Source organism: Podarcis liolepis, assembly GCF_965112155.1.
Source record: "Podarcis liolepis genome assembly, chromosome: 2".
Lineage (NCBI taxonomy): Eukaryota > Metazoa > Chordata > Lepidosauria > Squamata > Lacertidae > Podarcis > Podarcis liolepis.
The window spans coordinates 83,083,361-83,102,270 of NC_139555.1; the positions used below are offsets into that span (position 1 = coordinate 83,083,361).

Consider the following 18,910-nt stretch of genomic DNA (forward strand, 5'->3'; position numbering starts at 1 on the left):
AGGTCATGTGGCCAGCATGACTAAGCCGCTTCTGGCAAACCAGAGCAGTGCACGGAAACAGCGTTTACCTTCCCGCCAGAGTGGTACCTATTTATCTACTTGCACTTTGATGTGCTTTCGAACTGCTAAGTTGGCAGGAGCAGGGACCAAGCAACGGGAGCTCACCCCGTCGCAGGGATTCGAACCGCCGACCTTCTGATCAGCAAGTCCTAGGCTCTGTGGTTTAACCCACAGCGCCACCTGCTTCCCTAATGGCACATTTAGGGAACAATGGTCCCTAATGGCGTGGGGATTCGAACCGCCGACCTTCCAATCAGCAAGCTCTAGGCTCAGTGGTTTAGACCACAAAGATTAAACATGAACATCCAAGACATTTCAAAAGCAACTAACTGTGCCTGTCCTATATGATGGGTTATACCATAAATACTGCATGAAGTGCCCTCAGCCTGGTGAGGACTTAAAATCCCTTATTGTAACTCTAGATACCAAGGATGTCCAACCAGTAGATCGTGATCTACCGGTAGATCCCTGGCTGATCCTGGTAGACTGGGATCCTTATCATGTACAAAAAGTTATAGGGGGCAAGCTAAAAAACTCTGTGCAATCCTCCCCCAAAAAAGCTCAACTCTGGGCAATCCACCCACCCACCCCACGCATGCTCCTCCTCCCTCCAATGACAATGGGTAGATCCCTGCCAGCTTTTTTACACTGGGAGTAGATCACAGTCTCTTGGGAGTTGGACATGCCTGCTATATACCAACTTAAACTACAATAAGAATTCAGGGAGTTCCTTACTGCAGATAATGATACAGCATTGGAATCTAATACAGTAGTACCTTGGTTCTTGAAGTTAGTCCATTCCGGGAGTCCGTTCAACTCCTGAAACCTTTTGAAAACCAAGGAGTGGCTTCTGATTTCCTGCAGGAGCTTCCTGCACTTAAGTGAAAGCCATGTCGGACATTCAGTTTCCGAAAAACGTTCGCAAACCAGAACACTTACTTCTGGGTTTGTTGCATTTGGGAGCCGTTTGAGAACCAAAGTACCACTGTATTCCTGGTTTACTGTATTTCCTCTCAATGTGCCAGTTCCAAATTTGGCTGGAGTAAAATGGGGGGGGGGGGAGGAACACTGAAAACTCAGCTTAGGAAAGAGGGATATGAGAGTAAAATACAGACGATGTTAGATTTTCTAAGCAAGTGAACTACAGGAAAAGGGTTGCTAGCAAGCACAATGCAGTCCTCTCCAATTAAGTATGAAACTGACACAGTATTTGGGCAGTTCGTACTTTATTACAATTTTCAACTGTTAGTACTCTCATATCTGGACGTTTTAATTTAGATTTACAGCTTCAAAAAACACTTTTACAGGATTTTAGTCTTGATGATTAACCAACTACACTGTACACAAGCTTAACTGCCCATCTTAATTTTTTGCCAAATTGAAAACAATTCAAAGGCTATTCAGATCTGTGTTTGTGTTCAAAGTACAGAAAAAACTCCGTTTATTGAAAAAGAATAATCTGTCACACATTCATATTATCAGTTCCACAAACTTAAGATTCAAGGAGCATACACAAAGCTATACATCTGTTTCATTTTTATTAAGAATAATTCTTAGTAGGTTATGAAGAAATTAATCCATTGAGTCTGAAGAATTTTCCAAAATCTGTCTTCATGAAGATATGTTCACCAATAAACAGTAAACTTTAGCAGAACTATTATACACTGGGCAAAACAGGCTGATATCAAAAAGCAACATGCAACAACAGAAAAAAAGATACAATATAAAGGAAGACAATCTGCTGAATATTGAAAACCTCAAAGAGCTTGTTGCAACTGGCACAAAAATGTTCTACCAATCAGATTCAATTCACACAAAGGCAAAAGTGGGTTGACAGAACCCAAGGGGTTAATTAAATGTTCCTCAGTGCAGAATATTTGAATAGTGTTTTAGAGCATTTTTCTGACGAACAATAATAGGAAGTGTTTTTATAAGAGAGAGAAATAAATATAAATGGAATGCTAGATTAAGTCAGCAGACTGTCTTAAGGAATGAAGTAAGATATCAGTAACTTAAAGAAGAAAAGGGGAAAATCTTTTTAAAATGTACTTAATTTAATTGGGGCTCAAGAAGCATTCAAACAGATTTCAAAAGTCACAACTATATTCAGGCATTTAGGCTAACAATAGAAGTAAAAATCAGAAGATACACTTTTTCCAAATTAAGGAGTTTTCTTTTTAACCCAAGCATATTGTTACCCTGGCAACATATAGCTTGGGTGAAGAATAATTGGCAACAAAATAAGTCAAAATGCTGTAATATCCTGCCCAAACCAGTTCCAGATACTGTACTGTATAATAACCAAGATGCAAACTAATTTTGATGTAACAAGCCTAGACCACTTATATCAAACATGTCCCTGGTGTGAAAGTCATCCAGTTAGCGCTTTGATAGCTCATTTGACAGCCAGTCAAGTCCCTCATACAGACCAGTTCCTTGTGTAGCACAGGTAGCTTGAACATACCACTGTTGGGAATGAGAAAGTGAAATATTTAATATCATACAGTCCATTTTTGAGCACGTTACAGCTCTCCAAGAGAATATTCTCATGCTCCCCCCACACATCATGCAAGGCAAATTCAAACATCAGAACATAAAGAAGCTCACTTGACCAAGGCATAGATTAGAACACGGCAGAAAGACCAAGTAAAGTGAAAAACTAGAAGGGCAACACAGGCATTATGAAATCTCTAGCTGAAACATCAAATGAAAGGTCTTAAAGAGCTATCACTCAGCATAAAGGGAACGTAGCCAGTCAATAGAGCTGCTTAAGACAGGAACATACAAGCAGGACATTCCACCACCCAAAAATGTAAAGGGGTAAGACAGATGCCATCTCTAGTAAACACACACACACACACACACACACACGACTTTATTGTATGGAACTATGACTAACTATGACTATCAGAAAAGATAAATAGTAGTCATTTTCTCTGCGCAAATGCATGATAACAGAACAGTAAAGGCAAAGTAAAGGGACACCTGACCATTAGGTCCAGTCGTGACCGACCCTGGGGTTGGTCACCTTGCTTCTGGCGAGCCAGAGCAGCGCACGGAAACACCGTTTACCTTCCTGCCAGAGCGGTACCTATTTATCTACTTGCACTTTGATGTGCTTTTGAACTGCTAGGTTGGCAGGAGCAGGGACCGAGCAACAGGAGCTCACCCTGTCGCGGGGATTCGAACCGCCAACCTTCTGATCGGCAAGTCCTAGGCTCTGTGGTTTAACTCACAGCACCACTCGCATCCCTTTTAACAGAACAGTACTAGCTCCAAGAACAACCTTCAGTGATTTAAAACCTAGCAGAGGAACTCAACAGTTTGGATCCAAGGATAGCCTTGTTAGGCACTTCTACTTACAGAGAATGGGAAAGAAAAGTACTTGCTATTCATACGTTCCAACCCACAGAATATATCAAGATGGGGAGAAAGCCACATGGCAAACTATTTTTGCTTTACGGTACTTACAGTTCTGTTGCGCAGGGACTGAAGGCCTAGTTTATCTGTCATTTCACTTATTGCCATGGCATTTGGCAAGTCTTGTTTGTTTGCAAAGAGAAGCAGCACTGCATCTCTCAACTCGTCTTCCTGAAGCTGGAGGAGGAAACACCATGCTAGTTATTTCCCCTGTAGATAGTTGTTAGCACCAAAAGTACAAGTTAGGGAGGCTTTGGGGCTGGCAATATTTTTGGTCCTTCACATTTCTCCCAGTAGTTTTCAGCAGCTAGTTGATTTAGTTACCATCAGTGTATGTAAGCAACTCAGACAAGAAACACTATGTCAAGTTAGGGTGATAGTTGCAAGAAGGATTTCACTGAAACCCAATAGGGAAGTTCTGAGAAGCACCACCTCTCATATTATTGCCTCTAAACACAGAACAGTGCATGCTAACATCCCACACTAAAATATCTGATGTTTTTGTAAATTAACCTCTCGATTTTATTAGATACGGAGGACTAAACCATCGGAGTCAGACACAGGAGGAGTTCAGATTGAGTAATAATAATAATAATAATAATAATAATTTATTATTTATACCCCGCCCATCTGGCTGGGCCTCCCCAGCCACTCTGGGCGGCTTCCATAAAAACCAAAAATACAATAAAGTATCACATGTTAAAAACTTCCCTGAACAGGGCTGCCTTAAGATGTCTCCTGAATGTCAGGTAGTTGTTTATCGCCTTGACATCTGCTGGAAGGGTGTTCCACAGGGCGGGCGCCACTACCGAGAAGGCCCTCTGCCTGGTTCCCTGTAGCTTTGCTTCTCGCAATGAGGGAACCGCCAGAAGGCCCTCGGCGCTGGACCTCAGCGTCCGGGCAGAATGATGGGGGTGGAGACGCTCCTTCAGGTATACTGGACCGAGGCCGTTTAGGGCTTTAAAGGTCAGCACCAACACTTTGAATTGTGCTCGGAAACGTACTGGGAGCCAATGCAGGTCTTTCAAGACCGGTGTTATATGGTCTCGGCGGCCGCTCCCAGTCACCAGTCTAGCTGCCGCATTCTGGATTAGTTGTAGTTTCCGAGTCACCTTCAAAGGTAGCCCCACGTAGAGTGCATTGCAGTAGTCCAAGCGGGAGATAACCAGAGCATGCACCACTCTGGCGAGACAGTCCGCAGGCAGATAGGGTCTCAGCCTACGTACCAGATGGAGCTGGTAAACAGCTGCCCTGGACACAGATTTGACCTGTGCCTCCATGGACAGCTGTGAGTCCAAAATGACTCCCAGGCTGCGCACCTGGTCCTTCAGGGGCACAGTTACCCCATTCAGGACCAGGGAATCCTCCACACCTGCCCGCCTTCTGTCCCCCAAGAACAGTACTTCTGTCTTGTCAGGATTCAACCTCAATCTGTTAGCCGCCATCCATCCTCCAACCGCCTCCAGACACTCACACAGGACCTTCACCGCCTTCACTGGTTCTGATTTAAAAGAGAGGTAGAGCTGGGTATCATCCGCATACTGATGAACACCCAGCCCAAACCTCCTGATGATCTCTCCCAGCGGCCGCATGTAGATGTTGAAAAGCATGGGGGAGAGGACAGAACCCTGAGGCACCCCACAAGTGAGAGCCCAGGGGTCTGAACACTCATCCCCCACCACCACTTTCTGAACACGGCCCAGGAGGAAGGAGCGGAACCACTGTATAACAGTGCCCCCAGCTCCCAGCCCCTCAAGACGGTCCAGAAGGATGCTATGGTCGATGGTATCGAACGCCGCTGAGAGATCCAGCAGAACTAGGAAACAGCTCTCACCTTTGTCCCTAGCCCGCCGGAGATCATCAACCAGTGCGACCAAGGCAGTTTCAGTCCCATGATGAGGCCTGAATCCCGACTGGAAGGGATCCAAATGGTCCGCTTCTTCCAGGCGTGCCTGGAGTTGTTCGGCAACCGCTCGCTCAATCACCTTGCCCAGGAATGGAAGATTTGAGACTGGGCGATAGTTGGCCATCGTGGCCGCATCTAAAGATGGTTTTTTAAGAAGCGGTTTAATAACCGCCTCTTTCAGCGGGTGTGGGAAGGCTCCCTCACGGAGGGAAGCATTCACCACCCCACGAAGCCCATCGCCCAGCCCTTCCCGGCTTGCTTTTATTAGCCAGGATGGGCAAGGATCCAGGAGACAGGTGGTTGGTTTCACTCGTCCAAGCAGCCTGTCCACATCCTCGGAGGTAACAGATTGGAATTGATCCCACTCAACTTGACCAGACAGAACTCTTGCACTCTCCCGCCCCGGCCCTGCTCCCACGGTGGAGTCTACTTCTTCCCGAATCTGAGCGATTTTATCTGCAAAAAACTTTGCAAAATCATTGCAGGAGAACATGTGGCCCATACTGGGCCCCGATGTTGCAGGTGGTTCCGCTAAATTGTGAACCACCTGAAAAAGTCTCCTGCTGCTGTTTTCTGCAGATGCAATAGAGGCGGTGAAGAAATTCTTCTTCGCCGTCGCTATCGCCACTTGGTAGGCTCGACGTTGAGCTCTAACCTGTGTCCGGTCAGATTCGGAATGAGTTCTCCGCCACCGGCGCTCTAGCCGTCTCAACGATTGTTTCATTGCCCTCAGATCCGTGGAAAACCACGGGGCTGTCCGGGCTCCATGCAATCGGAGAGGGCGCTTCGGAGCCAAACAGTCAATAGCCCTGGTTAACTCCACATTCCAGCGGGCCACCAGGGAATCAGCTGAAAGGCCATCAACATGGGATAAAGCATCCCCTACCACTCTCTGGAAACCAGTTAGAGGCAGTTACCATTTTCTGGAGTTCTTCTGCTGCTTCCTGGATTCTCTCTCTGTCGTTGCTATCTACCACAAAAATGAGACCCTGAAAAGAAAGTGTATTTCTCATCAAGCTTGTTTGACATCTGAAATGCCATTCAAATAAAATCTGAAGTCACCATTATAGAGATATTTAATGAATCTTTACTCCTGTGAAAAATGGGAACATATCGAAGAAATCAGAAGGTATCAGAGACCAAAGATCCATGCAAACTATTCTATCACAATGGGCTAACACCTCAGAAGGGCCAGGGACACTAACAGTTTAGTCTCATTGTTTATTTTTAAAGCAACAGTAACATATTACAACTTGCAGCAGAAAGCAATACTCTCTTCACCAGAGGAATTATTGCGACAGTGTCATCCAAGTCAACATGAATACAAGCAATTTTATTTGCAAACAATTCACAAAGTTGTCACAGCAGGCTGCCAAGAGTGCTTCTACATCACTAGGATGGTTTAGCTATAATAGTTGTTGCGCTGCATGGAACAGTTGTGCCACGTCACGTTGTTCAGATGCAATGATGACGGTTAATGAAATTTCTTCCCTACCACAAGTATAGGTTTTCAAAATATGCTCCAAGCAGTGTATAGTCAAGGCTTGGCTCATGTTTTCTACCAGCTGTGATCCACAGACCTCATTGCTGTTTCACTGCTGGTAATTTTTCGTAAAACTGCAGCAAAAAGTATTTGAACTGCCTGGTCAGAGAGAGGCAGCTGTTCACTCTGCAAGCCCAACAGGTAAGAGAGAGATCAATAAACTACACCCACCCCCTGACAGGGGCCATTAGTCTCCAGAGGTATACTATTTTCATTGATGCAGTTAGTGATCTGTCTGTGGCAAGGACATAATTGGCTCTTGAACTCAGATCATTATTTGCTTGGCCTCTGAAGAACCAACTTGAGCATACATCCTGCTATGTGCACAAGGCCATTAAAAGGTGGAATGCAAGACTGCACAAACAGATGTCTCCCTCCCTCTGCCCACTCAGAGCCCATGTGCCCCCCAAATATGTTTGAGGGTCCCCCAACCCTCTGAAGCAAAATTTGAAGGTATATGGAGGGCTGCAGAGAGCAAGAACAGCCTATTTATTAGTGTGAGGAAGGTGAAAGCCCATTTATTAAAGAGGAAGGGCGACAAAGAGCACATGGAACCATATTTTCCTTTTCGGCCTAACTGAATGCAAATTATTGCCTATTAAAACCTTGGACAGCTTGGATTCTGTGTGCCTTAGTACTAGTTAAGTCCACAGTAGCTTTAATGGTCTCAGGAAAATTATCACAATGCTGATTTGAAAATTCCAGTTTTAAAGTAGCACTGAAAGTTAGTGTTGGCCTATGCTGCTATTGGGATTATACTGGGGGTGGGGTGGGGGGTATTAGTACAAATCTTTTTACTAGGCAGTATAACTTTACACCAGTCTACAAAAGAGAGAGTGAAAATGGATTTGGCAAAGTGTATGTTAGAGGAATTACCTGTGTGTTCTGAAAATAATGCCTCCAGAGTGGCCTGATTTTATCTTGACCACCAACATCCCAAACAGTGAAACAGATGTTTTTATATTCTACTGTTTCCACATTAAAACCTAAATGGAAAAAAACCACAATTATGACAATAAGGACCAGCGAGCAACCAATTTTCTAGCACTACTCAAGCTAGGCAGATGTGAGCCCAATGACTAGGAGAGCATGGGGTGTCTTCACTTCCTAAAGGACTATGAAATAAATTTAATAAATGTAAAGTCACTAAGATCTGCAATTAGAGTTTTACGTATTCGTACTTCAAGCTCTATGTAGAGCAGGTATTTGCCAAACATTTTCAGAAAACTATTACATGTTAGTTTTCAGAACAATTCTGGTTTCTTTAATTTGTCTATACAGTAGCACCTCGGCTTACGTTACCCTTGGGTAACATAAACTTCAGGTTGCAAAAGTGGCAAACCCGGAAGTGTTTCACCGTGCATGCATGCGCAGAAGTGGTCCCTCTGGTTGTGGAAACCTCAGGATCTGACCGGAGCTCCGGAACGGATCCCACCTGCAACCGGAGGTACCACTGTATTACAAAGGAATATATTAAGACCTGTCAGAAGAAAAGCTGGGCTTAGAAGCAAGCAGTGTTCCAAATTCACCAGGAGCATTTTGCACATGGCTATCAGCCGCTTGCGACCAAGTGAAGACGTCAGGATGACACCTGAAGTCTCCACCATCTGGAGGTGCATGCCTGGGGATCCCAAGATCTTGACTGTTTTCACACACCAGCAGCACATCCTGTAGAATTCTATCTGTTATTTTTTTATCTGCACAATCAGAATGAATTTCAGGAAAAGTCATATTGAAAAATACAACTTTCAAGCTACTTGGCCCAAAAATGGCAAGAAGGTATTCTGTTTTGGCAACTGTAAGTAACCCTGGTTTAAGGAGCCATTTGGTGCCTGTATACCTGAGTTTCTAACAATGGAAGCAAATGGAAGATGTTGCTAAAATCTATGTAGCAATCACATCCATCTTCATCCCCAAGTGTTACACTAGTTCCAGGATGCTCTCTTTGTTGGCTTTGCTACCCAAAGCAAGAATCCCCCATTTCAGGGAAAATTCACAATCTTTCAGGAATTGTGAAATCCAGTAATATGTACCATAAACATTGTGTGGGAACAAACTTCAGGAGTTCTACCTCTATCATATTCTCTGGCAAGTTGCTCTATATCAATTCGTGAAAAAATAGAATATATATTTTTTGTTTCAAAGTTTTAAACAAAAACGGTTGTTAATATTGACAATATGTATCTGATTTTGCTTACCAATTGTGGGAATTGTAGTGACAATCTCTCCTAACTTCAGCTTATACAGAATGGTCGTTTTTCCAGCAGCATCCAAACCAACTAGAGAAAACAAATGTTTATTAGTTTAATAAAATGAACACCCCATTTCATAAAATCTGTTTTGACAATGAAAAACAAAGACTGTGGTACATTTTAAAATCAAATAGTTATTACTTTTAAAGATGTTTTTTAAAATAGAATTTCCATTCTGGGTTAGTTCAGACATAATTTTACACCATGTAAACCAAACTAGATATAACACATGTTCCATTCTTTCATTGTACTCTGCAATTCCCTCCCTAGTTTGCCAAGTAAGCCACTTATTTGCCTTACATCCAAACTAGACCTCACTCATAAGAGCTGATAACCAAAATTTTGAGAAGTACGGCTCTCTGAAATAGATTCAGACAGACAGCCTGTAACATCAACTGAAAATTGCAGTTTTTGGCTTTCTGTGACTATTTTACTGCTTTTAAAAATGAGACCAATGTTCTTGGTATTATGTATGGACATAACATGAAGTTCCCAGTAGCTTCCTCAGAGTAGGGCTAACAAACTCAGTGCTGATTATTAACAAAACATAGTACAGTCATACCTTGGATCCCAAACGCCTTGAAAGGCGAATGTTTTGGCTCCCGAACGCCGCAAACCCGGAAGCGAGTGTTCCGGTTTGCAAACATTCTTTGGAACCTGAACGTCTGACATGGCTTGCGATTGGCTGCAGCCAATCGCAAGCCACACTTTGCTTCCCAAACATTTTTTAAGTCTAACAGACTTCTGGAAAGGATTCTGTTTGACTTCCAAGGTGCCACTGTAAATGGCAGAGGTTAACACAAAGCAATCAGAGCATAAAAGAGTTTATTCTTTAATAATTGAGTGGGATGCAGGGTGGAGGAATCCTGAGAACTCTATATTACTCCATCTGATAATGAACTGAGGGAGGGAGTGCTGACAGTGCTGTAGTCAAAATAGGGAAACTGAGAAACAAGAGGTCAGGGGAACCCCAAAATTTGTAAAAGTAATGGCATGAACAGAATCACTATTGCTAGGAGTGGAGGATACACTGCAGTATTTTGTGGCAGGTCCCACCCATTAGAGCAATTCCCTTCTTCTCCATGAACCTTCAGAATATTTCGAACATGAGTAAACAATAATGAAAGTGCACCTGGTAGCTAGATCACGCATCCAAAATGGGTTCCAAAGCTCATTTTTTTACTGCTTAAAATTTAAGAAAACCAGGAAAATTGTATAACATAGTGCAAGAAACCTTGGTTTACTATAAATTGCAGCTGTAAATTAGATAAGCTCAAAATCCTATGGTTTCTACCCTATACGGTTATGGACCCAGCTGTACATGGAGCAACTAAAATGTTTTAGTTTCTTTTCCCCACTTTACTGTTAGCTGTTCAAGTACAAATGCTTTAGTACATTTTTTTCAATAAAACAAGTTTATAAGTCTTCAAATAGTGGTGGAATAGGTCTTCTACTAGTGCAAGACAAGATGTAGTCTGAGACTGCCTGCAGTACTGACAGAGTACACCAAATGTATTTTGTGGGCAGAATAGTAAATCATTAGGGACTATTTAATTGTTAATTAAGGAAATATTAAAACGCAGTGTCTGAGCTAGGAAAAAAATTAAGTTGTGCTATAAATTATTTTCACTGCATTCTTAGCACAGTGCAATCTGGGACTGAATGCTAAAACACTAAATAAAAACAAATTACTGCATCTTTAATTTAAAAAAAAAACCTTCAGCAAATTGTTGCTAGGGTAGAGCCCAAGGACTATGGCACTGTCCAAGGTATCTTCCGTTTCTTGAATAAGCTATCAGAATTATCCTATACTGCATATTAAAAACTGGCTTTTCTATTTTTGCATCTCCCCTATTATCCATTAATTCACACCAAGCAGTGTTTAGTAATTACAGTATACAATGAGGCTGCTACCCTGAGAACTGAGTGGAAGAAAACTGCTCCTTTGTCACATACCACAACAGCCTTCTGCAGCCACAAAACAGCTTATCTGAAAGTGGGGGGAACCTCCTGAACAGCATTTTATGGGGCACAGGGATTGTTGCTCAAACATGCACAACCAACTAGAGAAGCTTTTAGAGATGAGTGGGGTTACAAGGAATAAGAAGGGACAAGGAACCACACTTCCACTCACAGTTCTCAGGATCCAAGCTAACAAATCAGGCTGCTAATTTTTCAATTTAAAGAGAATACATGTTGGGCATAGCGCTTCTTTGCACCTGCATGAACTATGCCACTGCAGAACAAAGTGGAAATGATTCCGCATCACCACCCCAGGCTATTACAGGGAATGGGAGGCTTCCTTCTAGCCCCCTCTACTTGGTCAAGGAATGAGAACTTGAAGAAGCCATAAGAATGAAAAGGGGGCTTTGTTATGTCCAACTGAGATCCTTTTACATACAGGTGCTGCACTTGCACATGAGAAGCCTGTGCAGTGCCTTCCTACAGTATATTTAGGATCTTGGAATAGTGCTTATTATATTGTCTTCTGGTGTTTGGTAAATGAGAATGCTTTCTTCTGATGTTATCTAAAGAACTTTCTGTACAGGCTGGAAAGTTTAATGTGCTGTCTATTTTTTCAAGCTCTGCTGAGTGAAAAATAACTTCAGCATGTTCTTACATATTGACAGTATATAAAACGTACAAATCTAAGATCTGCAGCTTCTAACGCATTTGCTTTACCTTCCTTCCTTTTCAGGGCAATTCTGTATTCTGGACACAGGGAAAGCAACCTAGATATCGCACTGGTTAATGACCAGTCTTATGTGAAGAAATTGGTTTTTCTAAGTTATAAAATTGTTGTTAGTTAAGCCAAGAAATATTTACAGAAGAGGTTTTTATAAAGAAAAAGTCAAGTGCATGAATACATGCCATCTAATCCTCATGTGACCTGTAAATCCTGTAGCTGGGATTCAGAACTCCCATGAGAGGTACTTCACTCTAGGAGTCTCCTGCTGGGGAGGTGGGGACCTTTTGCCCTGCAATGGATGAGATTCTGGAATGATGTGGGAAATAATGCAGGGAAGAATCAACAAAAAATGCCTTTCCCCTTCTCCAGCGGAAGCCTCTACTGTACATCATCTGAGTTTGAAGGCAACAACAATTTAGGATGCCTTAATGGGAGCCTAAGTTCTAGATGCTCTTAACACCAACAGTGGTAAAGCTGGATATATAATATATAAGCTACAGTAATCTAAAGCTATGTAACGAAGTTACCATCAGATAAGTTAGTATTAGATGTAAGCAAGGTTCATTACCACTTCATGTGGTAACTATCTCCTAAAATGTTGCCTGTGAGAAAGGAGGGGGGGACTATAATTATTATTATTTATTGGATTTATATACCGCCCTATACTCAGAGGTCTCTGGGGGGTCTTCAGGACTAGGATTCCATCTTTTTTTGACCTTCAAAGTGCACAGATAAGGGAGACTAGAAGGTATTGCTTTGTGTTGATTAATGCCTGAGCAAAGAAAGATGGATAAAAATGAAGCTGCTTATTTAGTATACATTGAGAAGTGCTGAAGGCAACTGGTTTTGACTGAAGGTAAAATTGAGGACAGTCCAGGTGAAGCTGTAACAAGAAAATCTTCGGTGTGTAATGTATTTGCATGGGTTGGACATATTTTGGAAAACACACGAAAGATCCACTTTATTTTTCTATAAAGCTGATTGTCTACTATAATCAAAGCATCACCATTCAGATTAGCAATATAAATATCTAATGTACCATTTCTAACAATATCAGTAATTGCTAGGGAGAAACCAAACATCAGCTGCTTTGTGGGAAGCAACATGAGAATGCTAAGTGATTTGAAGCAGTTGATAAGGCTCCAAAAGTCTTAGCACCACTAGAGACACAGAATACAACTTAGTATGTTTAATACTGGCAGAAGAGATAAATAACCTGGTTTTGAGTCCACTTCTATGTGTAGTCCTGCCAAAATGAAAACTTAAACACACATGTTACTGTCTCATCAGCAATTGCTAACAAGAGTGCTTCACCAACAGTGACACACATACACGCCTACTTCACCCCTCCCCCTCCAACACATGCAAGGAGGAGATTGGAAGCTTCCATTTCCTTCTTTGAAGTAATCCAAACCGTGAAGTGTAGTTAGTTTAAATGATGGTTTACTGCAACAAGACCACAGCTGGTCTTGACTTGTTCCAATAAACTATAGTTTAAGCTAACCATGGTTTGTGATTGTCAGATGTAATGACAAACAAAATTTATTTTAAATCTGGAAATGGATTCTTTCAATCTCTTTCTCTGGCATATGTCCAAAGAAACAGGAGGAGGGAGTGCTCAAGTCCAAGTAGGCCTGTTTGCGTAGCATTAAGCCATTGTTTAGTGTTGCGCCCAATGTGTCCCTTTACGAGTTATCATCTCAGACACAAACACAAGAGATAATTCTAGAACAGATACTGGCCTTTTAAAATTCAGATTACGGTAACATAAGTCCAAATAGAACTTCAACACTCAAAACAGTTTGTGACTACATACTATCGTTCTGGAATTTGAAATGAAATTTTTAAGGGGAGGTATGTCAGCATGTTTAGCATCATAATCATAGGATATTCCCACATGCATTATAACAATAATCCATTTTAAGTCTCAGTTCTCTCACTAACATAGTTCAATTGGCTGCAAAGTGATCCGCCAGGAAAGACCCCTTGTGTTGTGCTTAACAGCAACCATTTGAGACAATTAAGAGCTGGTTTTTAAAAAGCTGTGTCTAGACCATGGACACTTAGGGATCCAGGATAAAACAACACTAGAACTCATTAATTTGATGGGGAATGGGTTAGGGTGCAATATTAACCCTGGCTGGCAGCAATGGAGCTTTATGGAGCAGTACAGCCAGTAATGCATTCACAGTGTAATGCTCATGCTGGCCAAGGCAAGGGAAAAAACGCTAGCTTTGGGCAAGCATATAGGAGAGCTCTTCTGCACAGGGTTGGACAGAGGGCTATCTCCACACCATCCAAAAGCCCTCCAGCATGGTGGATCTGAGGCTTGGGCTGCTCTGCCCAAGGATGACAAGACAAGACAAAGCACATATGGGTGGCATTTACCATTTTAAAATTGCAGCCATACATCCTTGAGACAACAGAGCAATTCCAAATTCAAAACCAATGACCTTTCACAACAGCCACTGTATATAATTAGGGCAACATCCTAAGTTAACATGCCAGGCTATCAACAGGATACAGGCAAAGAGTTACAAGCATCTTTCTGTGAACCACCCAGCTCAGTACTGATTTTTGTAATCTTAAACTGAACGAACCAACAAGGCAGGGCATGCCCCTTAACGCCATACATAAAAAAGTAAATACAAAATGTGCATCTCATTTTAATAAAAACTAACAAATACTAAGAACCCGCCCTGTCCAAAATACTAATGGCATGAAGCAATGTGGATATCTGCACACTGATTATTCACCATCCCAAAAGTGTTGTGGGATAGGATGAGAGGCAGGGGGAGGGGGAAAAAAGTTATGCTAATACAATTGTCTGTAACAAAAAAAAAACCTAGGAGACAGCTGTCAGTGTAACTGACTCTTCCATTTTTATTTGCAGTATAATTATTACCGCATTTCGCTTTACATTTCTGCATTTGGGAAAAAATGATGCGTTATTGTCTATGTATGTATGTATATATGTATGTATGAAAAGAACAATTCCTACGATCACAACAAACGCGAAGGCTCTCTGTGTGCGCCGAGGGTTAGCGAGGGATCAGACTGACGGCACCGGACTTATTTTGAAACACAGGAAGCCCATCGGGACGGAAAACGAACCCACATCCTGAAAAGAGCAGAAGGCGCCGGGCGAAGATAAATTCCGCTCGTTCTAAAAATGTCTCCCAAGGTGGATTCCTTACGAACGTCCTGCAAGGAGGGCGGGGGGGGGGAGGCCATGGAGACCCTCCCTTCCTCTCTCCTTCTTTCTCCCCCCTCCCTCTCTCCTTGTCTCCCGACAGCACAAGGCCTGGCCCGAACAATGCTGCCTGCCTGCCTGCCTGCCTGCCTGGCGCCCGCCCGCCCCACTGCTGTGCCTTCCCATCCCAGCCCCCGCGAAGACTCCAACACCCCCCCCCCTCGCTAGGCGAGGGAAGCAACCGGCCGCCGGCTCCTCTGCCCGGGGTGGGGTCCCCTCAGGCCCGGCTCGCTACCCCTGGCGGAGCGGGTGTGGAATTGAGGGGGGGGGTTGAAGCGCCTCTCTCTCTTTGCCCGCCCGTCTCACCCATGAGGATGCGCATCTGCTTCTTGCCGAAGAGGCGCGAGAAGAGGGAGGAGATGGTGAGGCCCATGGCGGCTCCCGGCTGGGCGGAGGTAGCGGCGGCGGCGCAAGAGCGGAGCGGGCCGAGTGCGAAGGCGGCGGCGGCGGGGAAGGCGAAAGCAAGAGGCCCCGGTCCCTCTTTCTCGCTACTTCTCTTCCTCCTCCTCCTCCTTCCTCTCTCGCTCCCGCAGAGACGACGAAACCAGCTGAGCCTCGGGAGCGGGCGAAGGGCGACCGCGGCGTCCGCGCACCGGGGCTGATCTGTGTCGGGGGAGCCTGGCTCTCTCTTAGCTCTCTCTTTTCTCTCTCTCTTTGCCACGTCACGGCCGCCCCGGCTCCAACGCGGACAAAATCGCGTCACGCCCGCCACATCCTCACCGCGGCACCACCCACACGAACCTCGAGCAGGCCTCACGACACGCAGGAAGACTACGGCTCCCAGGCCGCCTCTCGCCGCCGCAGCCTTGGCGGGTCTGGTTTTCGGCTCGCGAGGCACGATGGGAAACGTAGTCCTCAAGAGGCTCGGCTGCTTGCCCCTCTAGAAAGAGAGTTTGTGTGTGTGAGAGAGAGAAAGAGGCGCAGGGAGTGCTGGGAAGTGTAGTAGTCTCCCCCCTCCTTTTTCTTCTTCTATCGGCTTCCCGTCTGCTGTTTCTGCAGCAGGGAGTGCTGGGAGTCATTGTCACCTCGTGCTGAGCTTGAGGCCTAGCCCCTTCGTGTGAATGGTTAGAGAGCAAAGGTAGTTGTGGAGCCACCGGCAGCCACAGACCTCATTTCCACAAAGCAGCAAATGCAGTGGTGGCAAACCTAGTCCTGGACAATATCACTTCAGAGTTTGGGGGTGGAAATCGTGTATATTAAAAGCTAAATGTTAGGCGCTTCTGCTTCTCCCTGACATGCTCTATTTCTAGGTGCAGGGAGGAGTCTTATGAGACTGTACTTGTCGCTGGAAGTGGTACAGATTTACCACTGCACCAGCCGCTTGTGAGACTTGTCCAGATTATACTAGAAGGAACTGGTAATGTCACATTGAATCAAATCCTGGATCCCCAAATCTCTGCTTCCCTCAAAAGTAATTCTTGCTCATCTGGAAGGATTAATGACACAGACACATCCTTTTTTTCTCCTTATATATTTCTGTAGTTAATCATGTTATTTCTCATGAAGAAGACCATAATGATTTTAGATTGCCTGCATTTGAGCGAGTGGTGCCTGTTCACCTTTCAACTCAGGATCCTGTTTAATTATTTCCTTGGAATTTTGAAGGAGACCTATTCCTACATAATGAAAACAACTCCAGGTAGATGGTCCCCAGATTTATTTGTCTATAAATGATGCTTGTAATGAAAGCAAAGTGGGAAGGGCAACAAGACTTCTCAAATGTTAATAAATGTTTGCTATGAAATATTGCCCATCAGTAGTTGTGCTGGATTACAGGTTATTTGGAATTTAATATCTGATACGAGTATATTAATAAATTCTCAACTCCATCTACAAAAAGAGAAATAGCTTCTGCTCAATCCTAATCTGGTTTGTAACAGAATCACTAGAATGAAGTACTGTACATGATGAGGTCCTGTCACTTGTGTTGCAAGACAGAGGTGTCCTTAAATTGTTTGCTTTGGAACACTGTTTTGGTATAGGGTATGATATTACAGCAAGAGAAAAGGTTGGCTGGGATGCCTCAGCAAAAATAGATTCATGGTAGTTCTGTTTGATTATTATTCTTGCAGCTGGCAGTTGACAGGTGGAGGCAGAGTTCAAGGCAAGAATGCTGCTACCACAGCACAGAAACACACTTATCATTCCTCTCCAGGTATTGCTCTTCAGTGTCTGGTATGTCCACATAAAAGCTCCCTTCAACTTTTTATAACGCTTTTCTTAATAACTTAATTTTGATACAGTTTAAGTTTCATAAAGACTTTAGAAAGGACCAACTGTTTATTATTGTAAAATAAGTATTGTTTATGTCACCCTTTACCAACCTAGTACTAGAGCTATTTGTCACTGATGTGCCAAGAACTCTGCTGATCAAGTCACATGCTTTTTCAGGGCACCCAGACCAAGTGTTTTCCACACTGTCTACATCTTTCCCTTTTCTTTTTTTGTACAAAAGGTTGGAACCTTCTTAATGAGGTACAGGCCTTCTTGAAAATGAGCTGAACAGAATTCCAACTGTCTCACCATGGCCATTGTTCTCAATTAAAAGAGCTTCTTTTGTTCTTTTGCTATATTTTCGTTTTCACTCATGTGCTCATTTACTAAAGGTTCTTTAGCTAAAGCTAGTTCAGTCAAAAAATATGTGCATTATGAAGATTTTCCTCATTTTTTTTCACTGCACAACACGTTTATTGGTTCCAAGGATCCCTGTAGGTCATTTAAAAAAAATCCTTTTTAGTAATAGGCACTTAATTAAAATAATCATAATGGATTGTTATCGTGGCATCTTGCTTTTGTGAAAACAGGACTCCCCTCTGTATGGCCCCAAAATCTGCTCCAGAGGGTTAGGGGACTCACTGGGTGCATCAAAGGGCACAAGGCAGAGGAGAAAGAGGAATTCCATTGTGCCCATTAGGACGGCATTGGATCTATCCTAAAAATAGTAAAATGTGTCAACTATTAGTACCTGGACTTCAAAGGTTAAAGCTCAAATAAAATGCAATATGTGTTGGTCTAGATGCACCCTTAAATTAGCAGTAATGGCCTTCTTGCCCTTGCTGATAAATTTAGCCCTGCTGTCTCATAATTTGGCACTACTATCTCTTGGCCTAAGGGCTCATGTTTCACTGTAACGATTCAATTGGTGTTGTTCTACTGATGGAAGGCATCTTTCTGCCATGGAATGGCTAGATGCAGAGGAGTGGCGGGAGGCACCAACTGGAGAGCCCTCAAGGAAACCCTCAGGGAAGAAGACTCGGAGCCAGTGGATTGGTGGTGGGATGACGGTGAATGGTCAGAGAAGAGGGAGCAGACTAAGAGAGGTGTCAGAAGCTGAAGAGGTAACAGGGTTTAGTGAGCAGGAAGAGAGCCATCCAGACTCAAGAGGCAGGAGAGGAGTGGGGCTAGGAAACAGGTGAGGCAGGCTGCTGAAGAATCCAGGGAGTCTTCCCCGCCTGCTGTGACCAGCTCATCTCTCCCCTGCTCTCCTAGAACTTGCAGAGAAATGAAGAGGGCAGAGCCATGAGAGACAAGGTGATGGAGCTGTCGGCTGCTGGGGAACGAACCTGGGAAGGAGCCTTAGAAAACTTTGGGAAGGTGGGGATCTTCAGTCCTTGCAACTGCTTCATTGGGTCTAGACCTACAGGGAAGGGTTGCTGTGACCACTAGGACTGAGTTGCTTTGTTTCTTTGAATAAAGAGTTAATTTCACCACCATCAGGTGCTTTATTATTTTATTGCTGACCTATGCCAGCTCCTGACACTGTCACGAGTGGAAACGGAAGGGAGAA

The 18,910-nt window shown here is 43.7% G+C and overlaps 1 protein-coding gene and 1 long non-coding RNA gene across 3 annotated transcripts; one reads left to right on the forward strand and one right to left on the reverse strand.

Annotated features, from left to right (window-relative positions):
* Positions 1-1,269: 1,269 nt before the first annotated feature.
* Positions 1,270-16,022, reverse strand: ARF4 (ARF GTPase 4). Its single transcript, XM_083489447.1, has 6 exons — positions 15,430-16,022; positions 9,128-9,208; positions 7,806-7,915; positions 6,304-6,375; positions 3,532-3,657; positions 1,270-2,526 (listed from the first exon to the last, which is right to left on the reverse strand). Exons 1-6 carry the CDS (start codon positions 15,494-15,496, stop codon positions 2,440-2,442), a joined length of 543 nt encoding a protein of 180 aa, XP_083345573.1. The 5' UTR covers positions 15,497-16,022; the 3' UTR covers positions 1,270-2,439.
* A 73-nt stretch (positions 16,023-16,095) lies between these two features.
* On the forward strand, positions 16,096-18,836 carry LOC310700223. Of its 2 annotated transcripts, none has more exons than XR_014522503.1 (3): positions 16,096-16,201; positions 17,196-17,298; positions 18,613-18,836. It is a non-coding gene; the product is annotated as an uncharacterized lncRNA (long non-coding RNA). The 2 variants fall into 2 exon arrangements; XR_014522504.1 differs by lacking the exon at positions 18,613-18,836 and adding an exon at positions 17,579-17,693.
* Positions 18,837-18,910: the final 74 nt, after the last annotated feature.

Bases quoted from the DNA above. Each gene is read 5' to 3' on its own strand.
- ARF4 (XM_083489447.1), bottom strand. From the start codon at position 15,496: ATGGGCCTCACCATCTCCTCCCTCTTCTCGCGCCTCTTCGGCAAGAAG. The intron at 7,916-9,127 runs GTAAGCAAAATC...TTTTCCATTTAG, and splicing joins CACTACAATTCCCACAATTG to GTTTTAATGTGGAAACAGTA. The intron at 2,527-3,531 runs GTAAGTACCGTA...CATTCCCAACAG, and splicing joins AGTCCCTGCGCAACAGAACT to TGGTATGTTCAAGCTACCTG.